This window comes from Ooceraea biroi, chromosome 8 (assembly GCF_003672135.1).
Source record: "Ooceraea biroi isolate clonal line C1 chromosome 8, Obir_v5.4, whole genome shotgun sequence".
Classification (NCBI taxonomy): Eukaryota; Metazoa; Arthropoda; class Insecta; order Hymenoptera; family Formicidae; genus Ooceraea; species Ooceraea biroi.
Genome location: NC_039513.1, coordinates 2472177 through 2495165, shown reverse-complemented (window position 1 = coordinate 2495165; position 22989 = coordinate 2472177). Strand labels below are relative to the sequence as shown.

The 22989-nt window shown below is 36.8% G+C and overlaps 2 protein-coding genes and 1 long non-coding RNA gene across 3 annotated transcripts; 2 read left to right on the top strand and 1 right to left on the bottom strand.

The window, feature by feature from the left end:
• Nucleotides 1-1375: 1375 nt before the first annotated feature.
• On the bottom strand, nucleotides 1376-8756 carry LOC105287259 (uncharacterized protein K02A2.6). Its single transcript, XM_026972052.1, has 5 exons — nucleotides 7745-8756; nucleotides 3535-4215; nucleotides 2474-3174; nucleotides 1668-2386; nucleotides 1376-1556 (listed from the first exon to the last, which is right to left on the bottom strand). Exons 1-5 carry the CDS (start codon nucleotides 8754-8756, stop codon nucleotides 1376-1378), a joined length of 3294 nt encoding a protein of 1097 aa, XP_026827853.1.
• Nucleotides 8757-12890: 4134 nt separating this feature from the next.
• On the top strand, nucleotides 12891-13604 carry LOC113562471. Its single transcript, XM_026972051.1, has one exon. The coding sequence runs from the start codon at nucleotides 12891-12893 to the stop codon at nucleotides 13602-13604; it is 714 nt and encodes a 237-aa protein (XP_026827852.1).
• Nucleotides 13605-21682: 8078 nt separating this feature from the next.
• LOC105278967 lies at nucleotides 21683-22722 on the top strand. Its single transcript, XR_003406879.1, has 3 exons — nucleotides 21683-21820; nucleotides 21930-22164; nucleotides 22251-22722. It is a non-coding gene; the product is annotated as an uncharacterized LOC105278967 (long non-coding RNA).
• Nucleotides 22723-22989: the final 267 nt, after the last annotated feature.

The following is a 22989-nucleotide window of genomic DNA, read 5'->3' as shown; positions in this document are numbered from 1 at the left end:
CGTACGTTTTAATGTGACCTGGGCACGCCAAGTATTATTTCAAATTACAAATCCTCAAACTGAATTGCTTCTCAGAACTTGGCTAGTTAACTATGGATTTCATCATATTTAGTTTTGCTTTTTTACGTACTTAACGTATTTTTTTACCTTTGTAAGGTTTTTTAGAGGGATTTATATGTATTAAAATATTTAGTTGCATAAAAATATAATAGATGTAATAAATAGAATAAATGTAATAGATTTTTTGGTTTGCATAAATACTCATTTTTATAATTGGAGAAATTTGTTGATATATCATTAGTTTTATAGAGGTCATCTTTGAACGCGTTCTTCGGGCGCGTATGCTTGGCGCTTTTTTGTACCTTTTTTTAAAAAGGTAAGTTTGTTGTGATAGATACTAACGGTAGAGATAATACATTCTAGAAAGCACGATTCTATAAATACAAGAAATTCAGGAGGGATTCGTAACAGTGACATTGGAAGAAATTTAGATACTCGATTAAATTTACCAGACGAACAAATAAATCTTCCTGATAGTGATTCCAAAACATATACTTATTTTGTTGCGGATGATGCTTTCAAACTATCCCAACGAATAATGAAGCCCTATTTCAGCAAGAACCTGACCTATAAACCAAAAATTTTTAATTATCGACTTTCTAGAGCACGGAGAACAGTCGAAAGTGCTTTTGGAATTTTAGTGAATAAATGGAGAATATTCCACACAGCTATTAGCATGCTACCAGAAACGGCTGACTTAATTACAACAGCTTCAGTATGTCTGCACAATTACTGTTGTGTCGTTTGGTAAGCGTTTATTGCACACAACAAGGAGATATACAAAACGTAAAATAAAACGTGTAACTACTTATAAAGAAAACTAAAAACTATTTCAGTCGCTTAGCCGATCTCGCTCGCTTGCCGGTCTTACGTGCTCTGCTCAATCGCGCGCCTACCGTTCGGTTGCGCCTCACGCTCGCTCGCGCCCTCACTTCTCTAAGCGCCGAATTTAAACGCAACCATCCCAACATTCCTCCCCTGCTTAAGCACGAAGCCGTTGATAATAGCGAATTCCAGCCATTGCCTTGTAGTCGGGACGTGGGTGACGTGAAACACGCTTCGAGCAGCGCACATCTGACTCCGCCTGAGTTGTTGTCTCCGTGGAAGTACCCGGTTCTTCGATTTCTTCTCGTGGAGGGCTCGATACTGAACTTAGCTGAGCTGGCGTTGCTCGATTGTAACTTGAGGGTAGTAAATCCTCCTGTACGAAATTCTGGTCCCTCTGTGCCTTCCCTGATTGACGCCAGATTTGATTGAAGTGTCGGTTGATGTATCCTCCCTCAATGCCAACACGAGCGATTGTTGACCCTATAAGTCAGTCTATCTCTCCAGGAACACGCTGCCCATTTGAGAGTTGAATCACAACCGCCTGACCTGGAACAAAAGAACGTGACTTTACTCCGTGATGAGAGTCGAACTGTTGTTTCATTCTCTGCTGTTTTGAAGTCAGAGCCAATTTAGGTTTTGTAATTGGTCTAAAGATATCCAACGGTGTTCTGAATTTGCGTCCGAAGAATATTTCCGCAGGAGACTTCTGATCCGGTACTGTATCACTCGGCGTATAATTGTATGCGTATGGAAAGCGGTTTAACTCTGCTTCCAATTACGATGGAGAAGTAACGTGTATAGAACTTTTCAACGTTCTAACCATCCTTTCGGCTTGGCCGTTTGATTGTGGGTGCCCCAGTAGGCTTCGAAGATGGAGAATGTTAAATTCAGCGCAAAGTTGCGCGAATTCTTCCGAAGTGAACTGCGTACCGTTATCGGATACTAGTACCTCTGGCGGTCCATAACGACTGAATAACTTGCGGAGATATCGACACGTTGCCGCTGCAGTTATCGTTGAAAACCAACTTGCATCCACAAATTTGGAGTAGCTATCCACAATGACGAGAGCCCACTGTCCCTGAAGCGGACCAGCGAAATCAATGTGAAGACGACACCATGGCTTCTCTGGATTAGGCCACGGGTGTAATGGTTCCTTAACTGGATTCGCGGCTGTCTGCATACAGTGATCGCACTTCTTGATGTATTTTTCGATGTCGTCATGCATTGCCGGCCAATAGAAGTAACGTCGAGCCAATTGAACCATGCGCCGAATACCTGGGTGTGCGATATGGAGGCGGTTCAAAACGACAGAATGTAGACGTTTAGGAATTACCAATTTTTCATCCGAGACTAGTATCCCATCCACAATAGCGAGGTATTCACGACGACGATAGTATGGCAGTAAATCTTTGTCAATAGCGTCGGGTTTCAGCCATCTCGTGCGCAAACAATCTGTAACCTTTGTGAGAATGCTATCACGAACTGTTGCCTGCTGAAGCTGTTTCCGAGCCGTTGATGGCAGGAGTTGTACTGATTCGTCGATGAGTTGTAGTTCTGTATCCACCTCTTATAGTGTAGCTACTACCTCCTCGAGGTCCGGATCTATTGCATCTTGGCGGGCTTCCTGTATAAGTCTCGAAAGAGCATCGGCTTGACCGAACTTCTCAGTATTTACATACTCGATCTCGAAGTCGTATCCGATTAAACGAAGAGCCCATCGTTTCGAACGATTTGCTGTACGTGTATCCAAACCCTTTGTATTCGATGTCCTAAACAATGCCAGTAGTGGACGATGATCCGTTTGTAATACGAAATGACGGCCGTAGGCGAATTTCCTGAAACGCTCGACCGCTGTGATTAGCGCTAGCGCTTCCTTCTCGATCTGGCTGTATTTTTGCTGAGTCTCTGTCAGCGCTTTTGACATGTGAAAAACGGCTTTTACTTTACCATCTGGTGCTCGTTGTAGCAAAGCTCCGCCAATGCCGACTGAGCTGGCATCGGCAGCAACGATCAAGGTTTGTTTCGGATCGTAGTGAGTTAATAAGAGTGGACCTAGAAGAACACGTTTGATGTCCTCGAATGCTCTTTGCCGTTTTGACGTCCAGGCGAAAGGAACATCCTTCTTGAGTAATGCTTCCAACGGTGCCTTTAGCCGATGAAAGTTTTGTACAAACTTTCCATAGTAAGTAACTAAGCCCAAAAATGAACGAACCTCCTTTGTATTCTGAGGTACCCGCATCGCTTGAATCGATCGGAAACGAGCTGGATCAGGCTTAATACTTTTTTCTGAAACAATGAAACCAAGGTATTTTACTGTAGAAGAATGAAACTTACATTTTTCCATTCGTAAGCGAAAACCCCACTCCTGGAGGCGGGTTAAAACTGCTGTTAATCGTGCATCGTGTTCTGCGCGATCTTTAGCAAAAACGAGGATGTCGTCAAAGTAGATTCGCACCCTGCGAAGGCCTGCAAGTGCTTTTTCCAACGAGCGTTGAAAAACTGCAGGAGCTGTTTTTAAATCAAAAAGTAAACGATTGTAGATGAATAATCCACGGTGTGTGTTGATTGTAGTTAGCTTTTTGCTATTTTCATCCAACCGGAGATGGAAATAAGCGTCGGAAAGATCCAATTATGAAAAAATTGTACTTCCTTGAAGCTGTGTCATGTTATCTTCCACACTTGGAATCAAGTGGTCCTCTGTCTCGAGTGCGTCATTTAGGCCTGTGAAGTAATCTGCACAAATACGTATTTTCCCGTTTGCCTTTCGTGCAACGACGATGGGAGCCGCCCAGTCCGAAGAATCAACTGGCGTTAAAATACCCTGCTTGACAAGTCTATCGAGTTCCGCATTAATCGGTTCTTCCAATGCAAGTGCGATTGGCCGACGTGGAACGTGTACTGGATGAGCATCTGGTTTTAGTCGTAGATGAATGGTAGTCTTAGTGCATTCTCCCGTGGAGTCACTAAAAAGTTCCGTAAATTGTTTCTGCAGCTCATTGATAGTAACCATGTTGATTGACTGTTGAGTGTCTGAAAGTCCTGTGTCGTAGCTGATCAATCTCAATTCATCGATCACTTGTGCACTGACGAGCGCAATCTCTGGACGATCTAGTACGATGATCGGTGCTATTGTCGAACAATTCTTGTAGCGAAGTGAAGCGTCGAAAAATCCTTTGATGCGTAGAGGATGACCTGACACATTTGAACATGACACTTTGTAAGGTTGAAGCTCTGGAAAACCAATCCATGCCCAAGCTTGTGTATCAATTGTAGTTACATCCGTTCCTGTATCCAATTGCATTTTTAACGGTTTGCTATTACTAGTGACTGATAATAAATGTTATTAATGCCGTTAATAAAACGAAGAAAAAAAGAACTCTACAAAAGTAATGATATCACAACAAAATTACCTTTTTAAAAAAAGGTACAAAAAAGGCGCCAAGTATACGCGCGCGAAGAAAAAAAGAACTCTACAAAAGTAATGATATCAAACCATTGCGCCAACTATAAAAATGGGTATTTATGCAAATCAGAAAATCTATTATTTTATTATTATGTATACAACATCCTATTCCAATCCAAGCGTTGTTTTAATTCTCTTTAAATATTATTATAGTATTTTTTCACAAAAATGTATGAAATCTTCAAATTGCGCCAAGTGCAGAGAGAATGTATCGAAAATTAATTATTGTACTATTTAAAAAACTCAAGTGGTAGTATTCTTATCAATTAGAAAAAGAATATATGTATATATTGTTTTGAAAAATTATTGTTGTACTACTTTTAAAAAATAAAAAGTGATACATATCTTTTTATTGTCACTCTTCCTCTTCCAATCCAAGTGGTAGTAGCTTTCATTTATCACTTAGATTTTAATTTGTTTGAATTCTAATGGAAGGAATAGAAAACGTAATAGAAAAGAATAAAAGAGGTTACAGTACAAAATGTAAAAAAAATAATATTTAGTTAGTGCAAAAAACTTGGCGCTGCTAGACCGAGTAATACGAGAAATGCTTTTCTCTCTTTCATCGTTTAAGGCCCAATTTTTTCACCTCTCGATAACTTTATCCAAAAGATATCTCGTAAAATCAGTTTTCTTCACCTTTGTAACCTGACAGAATATGGTAATTTATAATAACATTCTAGACACTTTGTGTCAAAAGTGAGTAGTATGAAGAATAGCTATCCGTTAAATACGTAATCAGAGGTTTTAATAAAGAAAACAAATTTTTAGTTATCTGGAAGATAGCTATTGAGAGGTATGAAGAAACTGGGCATAATAGTAGGTGTGTATGTTCTCTCTCTCTCTCTCTCTCTCTCTCTCTCTCTCTCTCTCCATCTATCTATCTATCTATCTTTCATCATTAAATGTAAGCTGTTTGTTAAATTTAGATTAGATTTAAGTTTTATACATAATAATATAATAAGCACTTATGCATGCGTAAAATTTCTTGGATTTCAGTTTTATATCTGAACGAGCAGCTTGAGGTTTTATATGAAGTGCATGCGTGCGTTAAGGGGCGGTAGCGAGGTCTAGCAGCACCAAGTGTTTTGCACTAACTAAATATTATTTTTTTTACATTTTGTACTGTAACCTCTTTTATTCTTTTCTATTACGTTTTCTATTCCTTCCATTAGAATTCAAACAAATTAAAATCTAAGTGATAAATGAAAGCTACTACCACTTGGATTGGAAGAGGAAGAGTGACAATAAAAAGATATGTATCACTTTTTATTTTTTAAAAGTAGTACAACAATAATTTTTCAAAACAATATATACATATATTCTTTTTCTAATTGATAAGAATACTACCACTTGAGTTTTTTAAATAGTACAATAATTAATTTTCGATACATTCTCTCTGCACTTGGCGCAATTTGAAGATTTCATACATTTTTGTGAAAAAATACTATAATAATATTTAAAGAGAATTAAAACAACGCTTGGATTGGAATAGGATGTTGTATACATAATAATAAAATAATAGATTTTCTGATTTGCATAAATACCCATTTTTATAGTTGGCGCAATGGTTTGATATCATTACTTTTGTAGAGTTCTTTTTTTCTTCGCGCGCGTATACTTGGCACCTTTTTTGTACCTTTTTTTAAAAAGGTAATTTTGTTGTGATATCATTACTTTTGTAGAGTTCTTTTTTTCTTCGTTTTATTAACGGCATTAATAACATTTATTATTAGCAAAATGATATTTCGCACTAAATTATTAGTTACTTTATTACAGTATAATTTTGCAACTATGCAACACTTCTTTTACTCTCACCAACCCTGTATGGGCGCAAAGCGACCTTGTATCCTTGTATATATACGGGCGCAAAGCAATCCTTGTATATATACCTTGTATATATACCTTGTATATATACGGGAGCTGATATATACTTTATGTACTATCAAGTTTTTGTAAGAATAATATATAAATATCTTTAGCACCTCTAGGCCATTGTCTTTTTTTAATTTGTGCATCATCAGCTTCAGTCCAATTACTAGACATTCCTTCTCTACATATACTTGTGTAATGACCATCCTCAATACATAATCCACTATGAAATATAGCATTCATAAGCTTATACGTTTGTCTAGCTATTAAAACTTTAGTTGTAGGAATAGTACATATATTAAATTTACGTATTACTTTCATCATTTTATCATCTTGAGATGAAAATAATACTAAACGAATAATAACTATATCTTTCGTTACTGTTAATTCGTTCTTAAACAAAATATCATTTCCTGTACGCTGTTCGCATGACCCATCAGATTCACACCAATGTGAAACTGTAACATTTAATAAATCATTAAGAGTATAGCTTTTTTCCCCAAATTGTTAATAGGTATTGAAATAACTACATAGTTACAAGTAAATTCCTTTGTATAATCACAAGATTTACATCGACTAGTAGAAATTACTCTACCAGTTGTCTTATACAATCATATTTAGTGAACAGGATTGTAAGAAACTCAAACACATCACGTTTTACATTTATTGAAAACGGTTCTCCTAAATATTGCCGTACTGCATATGTATTCAAATTGCACATTCCATTTTCATATCGATGCATCAACATTCTTAAAACATCTGATTTATTACACTTCACCAATTGTTTTCTAATAGGACTTAAATGCATTAGACATTGTAATGCTGCATTTGCATAACACGAAACATTATCTGTATTTTGTAAACCATGTAAAACCCAAGCAACATTTTGTCGTAAGTTTTGACATATTCTAAATATATATTTCTAAACATATGTTTATAACATATAAACATATGTTTAGAAATATGTTTATATGTTATAAACATATGTTTAGAATAGAGCAATCATGTTGAATCGTCTTGACTTTACTTCTCTCATAGTTTCCGAGATATTCGCAATTATCTTTGAAAAATAGTTTTTTCGCGATATCGCGAATGGAGCGTTCTAGAGGGTTCGTTCAGGGCCCATTCGACGGGGTTTTCGAGCCGCAATGAGTACCCTATACATTAAAAGACCGACTGCTGCTGCTGCCATCTAGGAATAGAAAAATGTACTGCACAAACGACAACGACCGTAATGATAATAATAATAACGACGTCTCTTAATCGAAAATTTTCCAATTTCAGACTTTGCATCGTAATATCTGCACTCGTAATGCACATAGAAAAAAAACTTTTCTTATATAATTCGACCCCAAGCTATCCATTGAGGTTACTCTGAAAATGATCTTTTTAGAGGTTATTAAGATCTGATAATCTAAGCGTGTCTGAAAACGTCGCTTCGCGTAACAGTACACGGTCGGTCTTGCTGCGCGTATACTTGGCGCGAGACACTACCGTGTCTCTTGATATCTGCGAATTTACGATGCTTGTGTCCTGTGCCAAGAACACCTTGTAGCTGAATCGTGTTGACTTTACCTTGTTGCTTGGATAAACAAACCTTTGCGATGTGACCTATTTTGTTGCATGCTCTGCATTCGAGTTTCTTGAAAGGGCAGTCGATGCGTTTATGATCTGTAGCACCGCAACCATAGCAAAGCCGAAACTTAGAAGAAGCTGCTTTCTTGTCTTTGAACTTAGAGCCTTTGTCCTTCGTCGGTTTCGTCGCTGACTGTTTAACCGCATTTACCTCGTCAAGACGTTGACCTTCGACACGCATAATGTCTGCAGTACGGTTAGCGTATGCGTAGCAAACTTCCCGGATGTTTTCGAACGTACAGTCTTCCTTCTCTGATGCCACTTTGAAAAAAACCGTCCGTTCCGCATGATAGGCATGATCGCTGAGCGCGAGAACTGCGAGGAGGATCTTTAGTTGGTCAATATTGAAATTTTCGATCTCAAAAGCATCCCCAAGAACGTTTACTTTATCAAGTATTTCTAAAGCAGTATTCGACCGAGAAGCACGAAAATTTAAGGCTTCGAAACGACGTTGAAAAAGGGTTTTATTATCATGGAATTGTTTCTTCAAGTGTGACACGAGGTCCTTGAAACTAAATTCGTGCGGTTTCTTCGGAGATACGCGACTAAGCAACCGTTGATATTCATCGTCACCGAGAGCATGCAAAAGCAATTCCTTGTACTCTTCTTCCGTGAGATCTTTCGTACCCTCGACAAAAGTGCCTTCGTGACGTTCGTACCATAGCGTGAAGGTTTTGCCCCTCGTAGGATCATGGACAAACTTACCAAGTCGTGCAGCGAGGTTAGAAAATTGTGACGATTTTGCATGCATCACTGTGCTGTCGTCAACCGTGTTACCGTGTACTTGACGTGTGATAGCGTCGGTCAACTGCCTCTGCGACTCGCTTAGCTGGCTCAAAAGCTGTTGCTGGTTCTGCGCAGTTATTGCTAGCGTTTGTAGAATCTGTTCGAACGACATATTTCCTCCGGTTCGAAAATTTCCGCAGCGCCAATTTGTTGTGTCGTTTGGTAAGCGTTTATTGCACACAATAAGGAAATATACAAAACGTAAAATAAAACGTGTGACTACTTATAAAGAAAACTAAAAACTATTTCAGTCGCTTAGCCGATCTCGCTCGCTTCCCAGTCTTACGTGCTCTGCTCAATCGCGCGCCTACTGGGGTGCGTTCCAACCTACTTTGGTAACCTCGCCACGTTAAAGTGAGAAAGATACAAGAGTGAGAATAAGAGAGAGGGAGAGAACCCTGGTACAGTTTTGGAACGCACCCCCGTTCGGTCGCGCCTCACGTGAGGCACTTCTCTAAGCGTTGAATTTAAACGCAACCATCCCAACAATTACATATTGAAAGAGGAGCAACGCAGTGGATCTAAAATGTACAGCCAGGAACCAAATTTTAATAATAATGATAATGATGCTAACCAGGTAAACAAATAAAAGTAAACGTAACGTAATCTTTGAAAATAATAATTTAATGTTTTTAAATGTTTTAGGATTTACCTTGGATTAACGTACCAAACGTTTTTGAAGAAAACAATGACGTAAGACGTGCCGAAGCTCAAAGGAGTACTCTGAGTGATTATTTTGTATCTGAAGTTGGAGAAGTGGAATGGCAGCATGACTATGTCCAAAGAGGCGTATATGCGGACGAATAAATATAAGTGCGTACGTACGTACGTACACACACACACACACACGCGCGCGCGCGCGCGCACGCATGCACGCACACGACAACATGTTTTGTTATTGTTAATTTTACATTATATAACTGTGTTATCTTATTATCGTTATTTAAATTATCGATTTAAAAAAGTTAGTGTTTAAAATAAAATTGTAAAACAAGAAAACAGAAAAATTAACTAAATAAATATAAAATAAAAAGTAATAATAATAACATAATAATAACAGTAATAATATTTGTTGTGTAGCCGTTAATTTTAATAAATTTGCTAGTGTGTGGTCGACAGAAGGAAGAAGACTTATTTGCATTGAGTTTCTGGCGTCTCACATATTGCTTGTTGTAATTATCTCACCATTGACCTAAACATGGTGTTTACTGCAGAAGGATTTTTCGTGTCCATGACCTTTGTTCGGAATTGACCATAAGAAAATTAGATTCGCAACGGAATTATAATCTACGAAACAACGGGCCTTTGTAAAGACTCCGGTCGTCCGGTGTTTGTCAGAATCTGAGACAAATATTGTGTTCTGGATTTCGACAAACACCGGTCGAAACGACTAGCGATGCCCATATATGGGCAACTCGAATCGTCGTTCGATCGGAGCTGGCGGAAAACGGGAGATTCTTGTACCGATGAGTCGAACAAACAAGTGGAAAAACACACAGTCGTCTAACGATTCTCTATCGAGCAAGACTTCTCAGTTCGATCAGCTCAACTCTCGGTCAACCGCGAAGTGCCCGTTGTCCGTAACTCGATCGAACGATTTTTCGACGCCCAGTTTCACGAATTGGGTCCTCAGCATCTCTTGTGCCAAACCGAAGTTTTTCGTTTGTGAATTTGACGACTGGTCTGAGAGCTATTACGAGAGTATTCGCGGCAAGATCTCCGCCTGACACAGGTCAGAGTATTTCGCGTGAAGATATCCGCCTGACGAAAGTCAAAGATTTGTTCACCAACCAGCAAAAGAGTAGCAGCGAGACCAAGCCAACGTCAGTAATCCGGAAGCTCTCGACCGCGACCGATATTCTATGAAATCGACTAAATATACCGCTTTTTCGGAAATTCAACGTTTACATTCTTTTGTCTGCCGTCTCGCCTTAGTGTCAAATCCCGATCGAGATTACATAATCTAGTGTGCACCGACCTCGCGCTCAGCGCTGGGCGTATCACCATCGTGATCCTATGTTTCTGATACAAATTCATACAACCTTTGAGTATGGATGTAGGATCGCCTCACTACTGAAATATTGGATCAGATTGAACCTCATGCTATGTACATCCGTCCAACAACTGAGATTTTTATTGAGATGCAGACGCTTCGACATATTACCAGCACATATACATCGACAACGCTCTTCTGTGGTGTTTCGCAGCGAATTAGTAAAGCGCAAGTTTCGTAAAGTAAAATACAGACACAATAGGAAACTATTGAATCTTGAAATTAAAGATATTAACTGTCATATTAAATATATACGTAAAAAAAGTTAAGGAAATAGAAAACACATTGCTTTCTTCTCATGTACCTGTCAACATCATCAATAGGTTTTTTAGTCTCAATAAGAATCGAATAGAGTCTCACAATAATAATACGAAAGATAAATTAGTTAAGAAATTTAATAAACTATTACAGGTTCAGAATCCAATGTTTTTTGTTTTTAAATAACGACAGAAGTAAATGGCTGGTCAATGTCAGTGATACAGTTATACCGGATAATGTAAGAAACATTTTGAGTTTGGGAGATAGGTTTGCGTTGTCAGTAGATACGAATAATGGCAGGAATCATGTTGGTTTTGTTTTGGAAGTAATTAAGAACTTCGAGTCTGGACTTTTCAAATTGCCTAGTGACACCATCAATGTAGCCAGGAGTTCAGTTTGTAATTTGTTGAAATTCTTTTTTAGAAAACTCATCATTTTAATTACGTTGACAAGTACATACTTAGAGCCTTTAATCGGTGCAAAAGAGTTTTAAAAGACAATATCGACATCATGGTTACTAAAGCTGACAAAGGACAAGTTACAGTTGTAATGAACAAATCTACTTACATACAACAAATGAATAAGTTATTTAGTGACCAAAACACATAAAAAACTAAATAAAGATCCAACGAAATGTTTAATGAGAAGGGTTAATGAGTTGGTTAAAGTTTGGGCTTGATTGATGATGTCACATATAAATGGTTACACACCACTACCTGCAGCATTGCGAGATGCTATGGCTTACCTAAAATTCACAAGCCGGGGTTTCCGTTGAGAATTATAGTATTTACTATCGGTAACCCTTTGTATAATATTGCCTGCTTTATCCATGGAATCTTAAGGAACTCCATTCCTAAACCTAGATCACACGTAAAAGATAGTTGGTCCTTTGTAAATAATATTAAGAATTTGACTATTGAACAGAATGAAACCATGGTCTCATTTGACGTAGTTTCTTTGTTTACTAACATTCCGAAAGACCTTTATTCGCGAGGTCGACTAAGTGCTCGCGGTGACTCTTGATGAGCGAACGACACAAGGGGACGGCACGAATCACTACAAAAGTCGGCACAGAATTCTCCTTTTTTTTGTGATTTTATTCCCTTTTCTTTCTCACGAGCACAAATAACAACTGATCTATTTACACTATGTACAATGTCTTCGAAAGTCACTTCAGCGCGGTGAAGGTTCACGACGACTCACAGCAGTGAACCTCAGATACGGGGCAACGATTAATTGCGCGAGAACAGAGCGGTTTAACAATGCGGTTATCAGCGGTTTCTCTAGTGGCACGGCGAAAGTCGATCTCTGCTTCGGCTCTTTGTCGCGTGACTATTTATGCCCAATTTTGAACGGGGGAACCTTCCGCCTCGACCAATGCTTTTGAAGTTTTCGGGGTGACCTCAGAGCCTCGCGATCTATTGGCACGAGTGACCAAGAGCATCTAGCAACGAACGACGAGACATGCGCGAGAGAGCTCTTGGAGCCATGATTGGCCGTCGCCCGATTCCGTCACTCGCTCGCGCATGCCTCTTGCGATAATCAAGTGATTGACAGGCAAGACCGTTTGTAGATCATGTTTATTTTTCCTCAGCGTCTGGTTTCGACTAGGCTGTTTGTCAGAGAGTATGTTGACGAATCTATTTGTATTTGGCTGAGACGAACACTTCGGACGACGGAGACAATGATCGAGAACGTTCGCTCGAATATTCACCCGTCCAGTTCACTAAACTCCTTCAATCCCGAACAACCTTGCATTAAAAGCCATAACGAGAAGATGGCATTATATTAGTGAGTCAGTCAAGTTTAATTTGGACCAATTTCTATACGTGGTAGATTTAGTGTTAAGTTCCACAAGCTTCAGTTTTGACGGTGTTTTATGAGCAAATTTTTGGAAGTCCGATGGGCTCACCACTTTCACCGATAATTGCGGACATGGTTTTGGATGACCTTGAATCTGATTGTATTAATAAGTTGGACTTTGCTTTACAAACTTTTTATAGATATGTGGACGATGTGTTCATGATTTTACCGAGTAATAAAATAGACAAAGTTCTTGAGGTGTTTAACAACTATCGTACCAGATTACAATTTACTAGTGAGATTAAAAGCAATGGTTCCATTAATTTTTTGGACGTCACTATTACTCGTGACAAGAATGCATTGATTACAAATTGGTATCGTAAACCCACCTTTTCAGGAAGGTACATCAATCAATTTTCGGGTCATCCAACTAGACACAATATCAGCGTTATATCCGGATTAATTGACCGTGCTATCTTATTGTCCGACTCCAGGTTTCATGACTCCAATATCGAGTTGGTCAAAACCATTTTAACTAATAACTGTTATCCGACAAGTTTTATCAACAGACATATTAACAACAGACTCAGATCCATTAGGAATAGTAATTCCAGTGACAGCAATAATGATAGGCATTTAAACAAAACTCGCATAACGATACCTTACATTGAAGGTTTGAGTGGTAACATTCGACATGTTTTAAATCAAGCCGGCATGGATTGCATTTACACGATACCAAAGAGACTCAATAGTGTCATCAGACTTGGTAAGGATAGGTTGAGTGATGGTCAGCACACAGGCGTAGTGTACAAAATCGATTGCTTGAATTGCGATCGTGCTACATAGGTCAAACCAAGAGACATCTTGAAACGCGTATCAAAGAACACAGATCTGACATCTCGAAGCAGGATAACTGTCTTTCTGTAGTAAGCAAACATAGGTTAAACAACGACCATATTTACCAATTTTAATTGGTGCAATGTTAATATTCTCCATCATGAGCAACATAGAAGGAAGAGGGAAATTGCCGAGATGTTTTTCATAAAAAAACATTCGAAAGCGATCAATCTACAGAAAGACACAGAGAACTTCCCCTTCATTTACGAAAATATTTTGTAGAGAGGTTTGATTCTTGTTTTCGAGGCACACAGTCTTTGTCAGAATGTCTTGAGTGCTGTGTCTATAAGATGGTTCTCTCTGGATTGTATATTCAGTTGTTTTCAGTCAGTAAGCGACATTACTAATTATTAAGTTTAATTTGTAAATTTTCCGTAAATTTTATGTCATATAATCGGTTTTATTTGTATTTTTTGTTCAATTTGTAATTCTCTGAATATTGTTTGTAGAAAATAACTGAGTCTCGACACTTGAAAAGGGCCCGAACTTGGGTCGAAACGTTGTGTAGCCGTTAATTTTAATAAATTTGCCAGTGTGTGGTCGACAGAAGGAAGAAGACTTATTTGCATTGATTTCCTGGCGTCTCACATATTGCTTGTTGTAATAATATTTATTTTATTAATATTAAGTAAGTCATTTTAAAATAAATAGAAATTTATTGTAAACCATTAGTTTTAAAAATAACAAGACAGAAATGAAACCAATTAACTAATCATTGAATCTTTACTTAAATCACTGATTCTCTGGTAATGGAGCAACTAACGCATCCATAATCATTTTTCTTCTTATAAGTTTTTCCTCTTCTGGAATGGTGTTAAATTGTTGTTTTATGAACTCCATAAAAGCATTATCTACTGTTTAAATTTGGTATTATTTTATTATTGACCGGCACTTATTTTTTGTTGCGTGGATACGGTTGCGTGTACACAGATACGTGGATACGGAGTGTGAAGTGCTGGTCAATAATAAAATAATACCAAATTTAAACCAAGGTGAGTATAATATAATATTATATAATAGTTTGAACATAAATATCCCAAAATAAAATAACAATAACTGTATTTGTAAAGACAACAATAAAATTAACTTTTTTAAAAAAGGTACAAAAAAGCACCAAGCATACGCGCCCGAAGAACGCGTTCAAAGATGACCTCTATAAAACTAATGATATCAACAAATTTCGCCAATTATAAAAATGAGTATTTATGCAAACCAAAAAAATCTATTACATTTATTCTATTTATTACATCTATTATATTTTTATACAACTAAATATTTTAATACATATAAATATTTCAATACAAATAAGTGTTTTTTCAAAATACTTGGCGCTGCTAAACCGAATCATTATGTTAATTCCCTCATTCTCTTTCTTTCTCTCTTGTGAATGCGTGCATGTGTGTGTATGTGTGTGACATTAGAATTAAGCATAGAATAAGTTTAACTACATTTGTACATATATGTATTTCAGCGAGTTGTTATGTAATTTAGAGTGTAAAGAAGTTATTGTAATTTTTAGATTATTTAAATACTAAGAAAATTATTGAATCGGTTTAGCAGCGCAAGTATTTTGAAAAAACACTTATTTGTATTGAAATATTTATATGTATTAAAATATTTAATAATAGTAGTGTTCCAATCTTCTCTTCTTCACCAGTGAAATAATATGAATAAAACCAACAAAATCGTGTTCATCAACCTTACTGGCAATATATTTAATAAAATAGTCACGACGTTTCGACCATTGGTTCTGGTCCTCTTCAGGTGACAATTACAAAATAACTATCTCATAAAAGTGAAAGTAAAACTATTGCAAAATGTGTCACATAAGATAAAAAATCAAAAACGCAACCATAATATACAGGTAAAAGAATAATAAATAACATACAAAAAGATGTATAAACGACGTGTTGAGGCTGAGAGTCAAATCTCGACTGCTTTTACCTGTATATTATGGTTGCGTTTTTGATTTTTTATCTTATGTGACACATTTTGCAATAGTTTTACTTTCACTTTTATGAGATAGTTATTTTGTAATCGTCACCTGAAGAGGACCAGAACCAATGGTCGAAACGTCGTGACTATTTTATTAAATATATTGCCAGTAAGGTTGATGAACACGATTTTGTCGTTTTTATTCTTAAAATATTTAGTTGTATAAAAATATAATAGATGTAATAAATAGAATAAATGTAATAGATTTTTTGGTTTGCATAAATACTCATTTTTATAATTGGCGAAATTTGTTGATATCATTAATTTTATAGAGGTCATCTTTGAACACGTTCTTCGGGCGCGTATGCTTGGCGCTTTTTTGTACCTTTTTTAAAAAGGTAATTTTATTGTGATTTCACACATTTTGTAGTGTCTTTGTAGGCACACAGCGACCCGTCTTTGTGGGCGCACAGCAAACCGTCTTTATGGGCGCGCAGCTACCCGACTTTGTAGCAGTGTGACTAGACGTGCGTGCGTGCGTGTGTGTGTGTCTCAAAATCGTCATATTTCGAATTTTCCATAACTTTATAAACGTTTCTTTGATTTTAATCAACTCTTAACTACCGTGCCATATAAAATGTATTAAGAGATGATTAAAATTAAAGAAATATTTAAACAGTTATGCAAAATTCGAAATGCGACGATATTGATCGATACTGCATTTAGCATTATCGACTCTACATTTACGTGTCATTTCGAGCTATCTAGCATCGAAATTAGCGAACTTCACATTTTTTCATTCGTCTCTCCGCGAGCCCCTCTTGCCTTCACTTGACAGACAAGGAGAAAACAGAGTATCTTAATCGTAAAATCGTGACATTTCGAACTTTGCATCGCAATATCTCCGCTCGTAGGACACGTAGGAGAAAAATAAAAACACTTTTAATTCAACGTAATATCATCGCAGACACTGGCAACGTCTGATAGACGGACAGAATTATTATTGTGATAGCTGCAAGCCAACAATTCGTTTGGACATATTGCAGCTACTTTTACTCCCTCTACCTCCTTACCCCCCGACTACGCGCCAACATATCGTTAGACTTTATAACGTAGTGATCTCTTTTACGGAAATAATTAGATGAAAATACTCCATGGTTAATGAAGAATTTGTAATTAATTGTATTTCGTTGTGAAAACATACCACCCCACGCCAGGGTTCAAACCTGGCTGGGGAAAACACTTTTCTTATGCAATTCGAACCCAAGCTATCCATTGAGACTACTTAGAAGTTGATCGGATCAGCCGTTATTGAGATCTAATAATCTGAGTGTCTGCGAAAGCGTCGCTTCGCGTAAAAGAGTCACGGCGCGGTCTCGCTGCGCGTATACGCTTCTCCAATAGCTCTAGTGGAGCCGCCACGCGGCCAAAGTTAGCAATAATTGTACGCAGAGGGTTCGTGTAGAGTGTGGACGAATATAACACTTATAAAATGAACTCCGAAAATTTACCAAAAAAATCTGCTCGTGTTTGTTGCGTTGTGGTATGTACATCTCGTGATTCAAAAAATCCCGAATTGAGTTTTTATTCATTTCCGAGAAAACCGTGGGAGTGTGAACGTCGAAAGAAATAGATTGGTGCAGTTCGTCGAATGACGTATGTGTAACCTGAATTTGATTATTGATTTAATGCATTGATTTTAAAAGTTCCATAGCTTAATTCCAAGTATATTCCTCATAATTTCTTCATTGTATCTATTTATTTTTTATTATTTAGACCAAGTGGTAAAGCATGGCAGCCAAATAAAAATTCGAGAATCTGTAGTCTCCACTTTGAAGGAGGTAAAAGATCGGAGGACCCTAGAATAACTGCAAACAACCCAACAATTTTTCCAAGCATTTATCGAAAAAGAAATATTGAAAATTCACAGAGAGCAGAAAGAGTTAAAAGACGACAACGTAAATTGGAGTTGACGCACCCAGTGGCTCTACCATGAAGAAAACATTGTTTCATTTGGGGATACTAAAACAACGTCTAAAGTAGTAATTGAAACTTCTCTCAATATGAGTAGTGTCATGATGCAAACGGATTTAAATACGCCTCCTGAAAACACATACAACAATATCGTTCATGTATTGTTGGCAAGATCCTTCAACTAACGAAACATCAACACAAACATGTATCAATATTAATAAGCCTGAGAATCGCCCAAAAAAAGTTTTTGTTGTTGCTCCAAAGCCTGTAGAAACAAAAACTGTTGGAGTAGGTCCCGATTGTGATATAAGACCTGGATTTATAGGTTTCGACGATATAAAGTCCGATTCAGATATAAGACAGCTAGCTAGAGTCTCACTGTCCGTGTTTCAAATTTTGTTGGCATTTATAAAACCTCTAGCATATGGACAACCGAAATATTATAAAGTAATTAATGCTCAGAACAGATTACTATTATTTTTAATGAAAATGAAGCTTGGTTTAACGTTCGGAGCCATAGGAGTACTTTTTCATATTTCCGCATCAAGCGTATCGAGCATTTTTTATAGTGTCTTAGAAACTTTACATGAAAATACCAAAACTTGGATATTTTGGCTAAGTAGAGAGGCAATTCGGTCCTCAATGCCTTCTCTATTTAAAAATTATCCTAACTGTCGAGCCATCATAGACTGTACTGAAATTTGTACAGATACTCCACCTACACTTGAGAAACGTGCCTTAATGTAGTCTTCCTATAAATCCGGTTTTACAGTAAAATATTTAATCGGAATAAGTCCATGTGGAAAAATTACTTTTTTATCTAAAGGTTACGGTGGTAGATCTACCGATGGCTTCATTGTGGTTGACTCGGGTTTTATAAACTTAGTAGAGCCTGGGGATGAAATTATGGCCGATAAAGGATTTCCTACAATAAAAACTGAACTTTTCAAGCGTCAATGTGTTTTAGTGATGCCACCATTTGCCACAAATCCACAATTTACGAGGGAAGAAGTCATAGAAGGATACAAAATAGCCAGTGTTAGAATTCACGTTGAACGCGCTATTCAACGTGTAAAAATTTTCAAGATTTTGGAGTGTTACGTCAATAGCCCTTCATCGGATAGAAGGTTCTCGAACGATTTTCGATGGCTCCGGCAGGCAAGCCTGCTAGCCGTAGCGAGCGTTATCGCGAGCCCGGTAATAAATAGTGTAAACATCCGCGCATATCAGCATCTTTCTAGAACCTTCTAGCACTTTCTAAAACCTTCAAAATATATATATATATATTATCATATTATATATATATACAGGGTGTTTCCTAAGTAAGTAGACAAACTTAAGGAGGATATTCCTTGGCTTATTTTAAGAAGAAAAGGTCATATAAACATATGTCCTAAACTGCTTTGTTTTCCAAAAAAAAGTACATCACTGTTTTCGTTCACTTTTCGTTTATTATAGAACAGTTTGTGTTATTGCAAATGAAACAAATGAAAAACAATAGTAACCAAAAATAAAAAATAATAACGAAAAAGAAAATAGTAACTAAAAAGAAAAATAATAACATCACAGTAACTGCTGAAAATGTCCACCTGCAGCCATGATACACGCCTCAACTCTCCTTTCCATTGATTGACGTACACGCTCAAAAATACCTGGAGTGTTACGTATTCTTTCACATCCATCTATTATGCGATTTCTGAGATCTTCTTCATTTTGAATAGGTGTAGCGTAAACTAAAGAGTTAAGCTGTCCCCATAGAAAAAAATCTACTGGATTTAAAGCACGCTATCCGAAAAGTGAACGAAAACAGTAATGTACTTTTTTTGGAAAACAAAGCAGTTTAGGACATATGTTTATATGACCTTTTCTTCTTAAAATAAGCCAAGGAATATCCTCCTTAAGTTTGTCTACTTACTTAGGAAACACCCTGTATATAGTTATTTTATAATTTAGGAAATTTTATATTATTATTTTCCTGAATGCAAATGATCATATAGACGGAATTTAATACGATTGCAATTTTTAAAATAAGCATTATTTCTTTTCATATACATATCTTTTGATTAAAAACAGATACAACAACCATTCAAAATCCCAGAGGATCCATTTTGCAATCAGGAAATTAATATCGAGAGGGAAATATTGTAATCATAAGGCGAACAACGTAAATTAATTAACTCAGGTATTAAGGTTCTGTACGGGAATGTTTACGCGAAGGGCCTCCCTCCACAGAACCGAGATAACCGTTGAGACGAAGACGCGGGCCCGATTTTCCTAAATATTATTGGTGGAAAATCAGTCCCACCATCGATATTTTCAACCACCCGCCTCTTCGTCCACAATATAAAAGGGCCTGCAGAAGGCCAGGGAACTCAGTAATAAGTAATCATTTTTCCGATCGTGTACTTTAAAAGTCTTGGGTATCGAATAGCGTAGAGTCCGATTCTACATTAAGGTAAATGGGAAAATTAAACTCAGATCCGCAATTTCCGTTTCTCGACAATTCAAAGACTCTCGTATTCTTATTTTCTTTTGTTAGACATTTGTAACAATTTTCATTTGGTAAAATATATATCTGTATACGGTATTTTCAAACCAAACGCTTTTCTTAACACTCCCACGCACTCCGCTCATCCTTTGAGTTGGACTCGAATTGCTTTGCACTCTGAATAACAAAGGCACGAGCAGCGTTCTTCCGCACCGGCTTGCGCACTCAGTAAGCCAAGAACCTGTAGCAGTGTTCTTTCGCACTCTCGTTCTTGTTTCGATCCATTCTCAACCCCATGAAAAGAAATCGCAGAAGAGGTGTAAAGAAGCGAGCGCGCATCCAATTATTACAATACTTGGGATCAACGAATCAAATTCATTATTCTCCAGACCTCGGGATCGAACCGCAACATTTAAATCCGGAATATGAGAGCCTTTTTACTCCAACTAAACCCGAATATAAATTAATTCCGATTGATTTCCGACATCCTTGGATGCCACCATTCGAATATCTGCCTAACGATCCGCGATGCACTCGATATTCTGAAATCCGCGCCGAACTTCTCCATACACTCTACGACGGACCGGTACCAGCACACTGGGGAACGGCCGAAAAACCCCTCGAAATAGATTCGGATTAGACTAATCGACGTGTTAATAGATGTGCCCGAGATTTAATCGTCGCCCGCGAAACTCGACTCTCGGTTTCCTCGAACGGGCTGAAATTCTGCATTGCGTTTATATTCCGGGTTACCAACGTCTAACCGACCGCGCCGCGTTCTGTATCGCGTGTTTCCTCTTTAAAATATCGCCACTCGAGAAACTAAACTGCGAATACCGGGAGACGCATGATTTGTTCCTCGGGGATCGAAAGATACCTCTCACATGCGATTACTGCGGGAACTACCTATCCACTTACAAACCGTACCTCGAATGCCCTGATTGCACGGCAACTCATTTAGATTTCGTCAACCGAACAACCAACTATCGCGACGTAATCTGAAATCTTCGCGACCCCACTATCATACGAAAAGAGGGAGAACTCATTGCGTTAGATGAGTAATAAAAGTGAAAATAAATCTTTAGTCGACTACTTAATGCTCAATACCCTTGGTGAACCCGAATTAAAACAAACTCATATTTATTACACTCAGATACAAACTTCGTTGTACGTAACTGGGTTAGCATTGTGCAAGTTATTTATTTTCTCGCAACATGATTGTGTTTTAATACATGTTTTTCGAAATGAACAATTTTTGAAAGATGTTATCCCTAAAATTGAATATTTTTAATTCAAATATTTTCTCCCAATACTCCTGAAAAATACGTAAAATAATTTAGTTAACAATAATACTGAAAAGAATTAAGTTTTCGACAAATTTTAATACCTTGTTTAAAAATTAAAAAAACAATTATTTATTAATGTTTGAATTAATATTTTTTCTTTATTTTCAAAGTTTATAAAGTAAATTATAATTACTATAAATTGTTAATAAATTGTTAATAAATTTTTCGTACTAAATACGTGACTCAAAACGTTTATTGTCGTCTTTTATAATTGGTTGCTTGAGATTTGCAAAAACGCATGCCATATACATAATTTTATCCAATTTAGGTAATAATTCGATGTTTACATGCTCCTATCACGTCCGATTTAGCCACGGCTACGCACATTCACGACACTGACTCGAATGACTAATAAAAGTGCATCAATCATGTGGTGATGGTGGTCGATCTTCTATACAATTCGCAGCGAGGTTAAGTTACAGGTGAGCTTTAATCAATCATTAATTAATCATTTTCATTGTGCAGTAATGGCACGATAACGTATTTATCATTTCCACATGGTATTTTAAAAAAATTTTCGTTTTACTTTAGACAATAGCCACATTCTAGTTTGCGATAACGCTGATTCCGATTTCTGAAACGACATACGTGTCTAGTAAACTAGATGTGCAAGGAGTATTGTAAAAATATGTTTTTCGTACAAACTTCTTTCCTATTATCACAAAATCATTCAACTGCACATGTCGTACTATTTGTTGAACAATTATAACACTACCATCTTCTAAACCGCAACAATTATTATCACCATTTCGCAAAATTGTAGAGCGTAAGTTTAACATATAATTGAAAAAGATATACATCATCCAGTTTTTTCAGTAAAGTATAAAACAATGATATTATTTTATTTTTCAGCAATTATAATACAGTTGCATAATGATGCAACACTACTGGGAATAAAAAAGTGTATTATAGACTGCCTAAGACATGCCAAACAAAGATACATAAGACATTCGAACAATGACAATGAGGAAGCAGCAAGACCATAAACAATATTACTTTTATTACTTTTCGTATTATGTTTATGTTTCGTGTCATATCGGAGGTATGTGGTTAAAGCTTTTTCTTTGTGCTGCAAGAACTTACAAGAATTTTTTATTTACTTTTAACACTTAGAAACTTGTGATAATTTTAAGAGGTACTGTTAAGAGTTATGTTTATAAAGTTTATAAAGTTTCCTTTTATAAATGAAAAGTTATGTTATTGTAAACTTTATGTTTTTTTAAAGAGATTTGTTACTATTATATAAGATTAATATATACTTCTACAGCCGATTTTTACATTGAAAGACTGATTATATAAATAAACATTTATTCTGCAATGTAAACTTCTTTCATATATCATTATCCTCTTCTTTATTTTATGAAATGTCAGAAATGTATTATTATGTAGCATTCAATATCGTAGATATGTAGATATCCCAGATAGCACAGAGAGTTAAAAAATTCACTTGTATGTCACAAATTGTGAGTTAATTTTCAGATGCAAAAAGAATTCTTTTACGCTCCATAACATTTTTTCTATTCTTTTTGCTTCTGAAAATGAACTTAGCATTTGTGACATACAAATGAATTCTTTTTGAACTCTCTGTGCT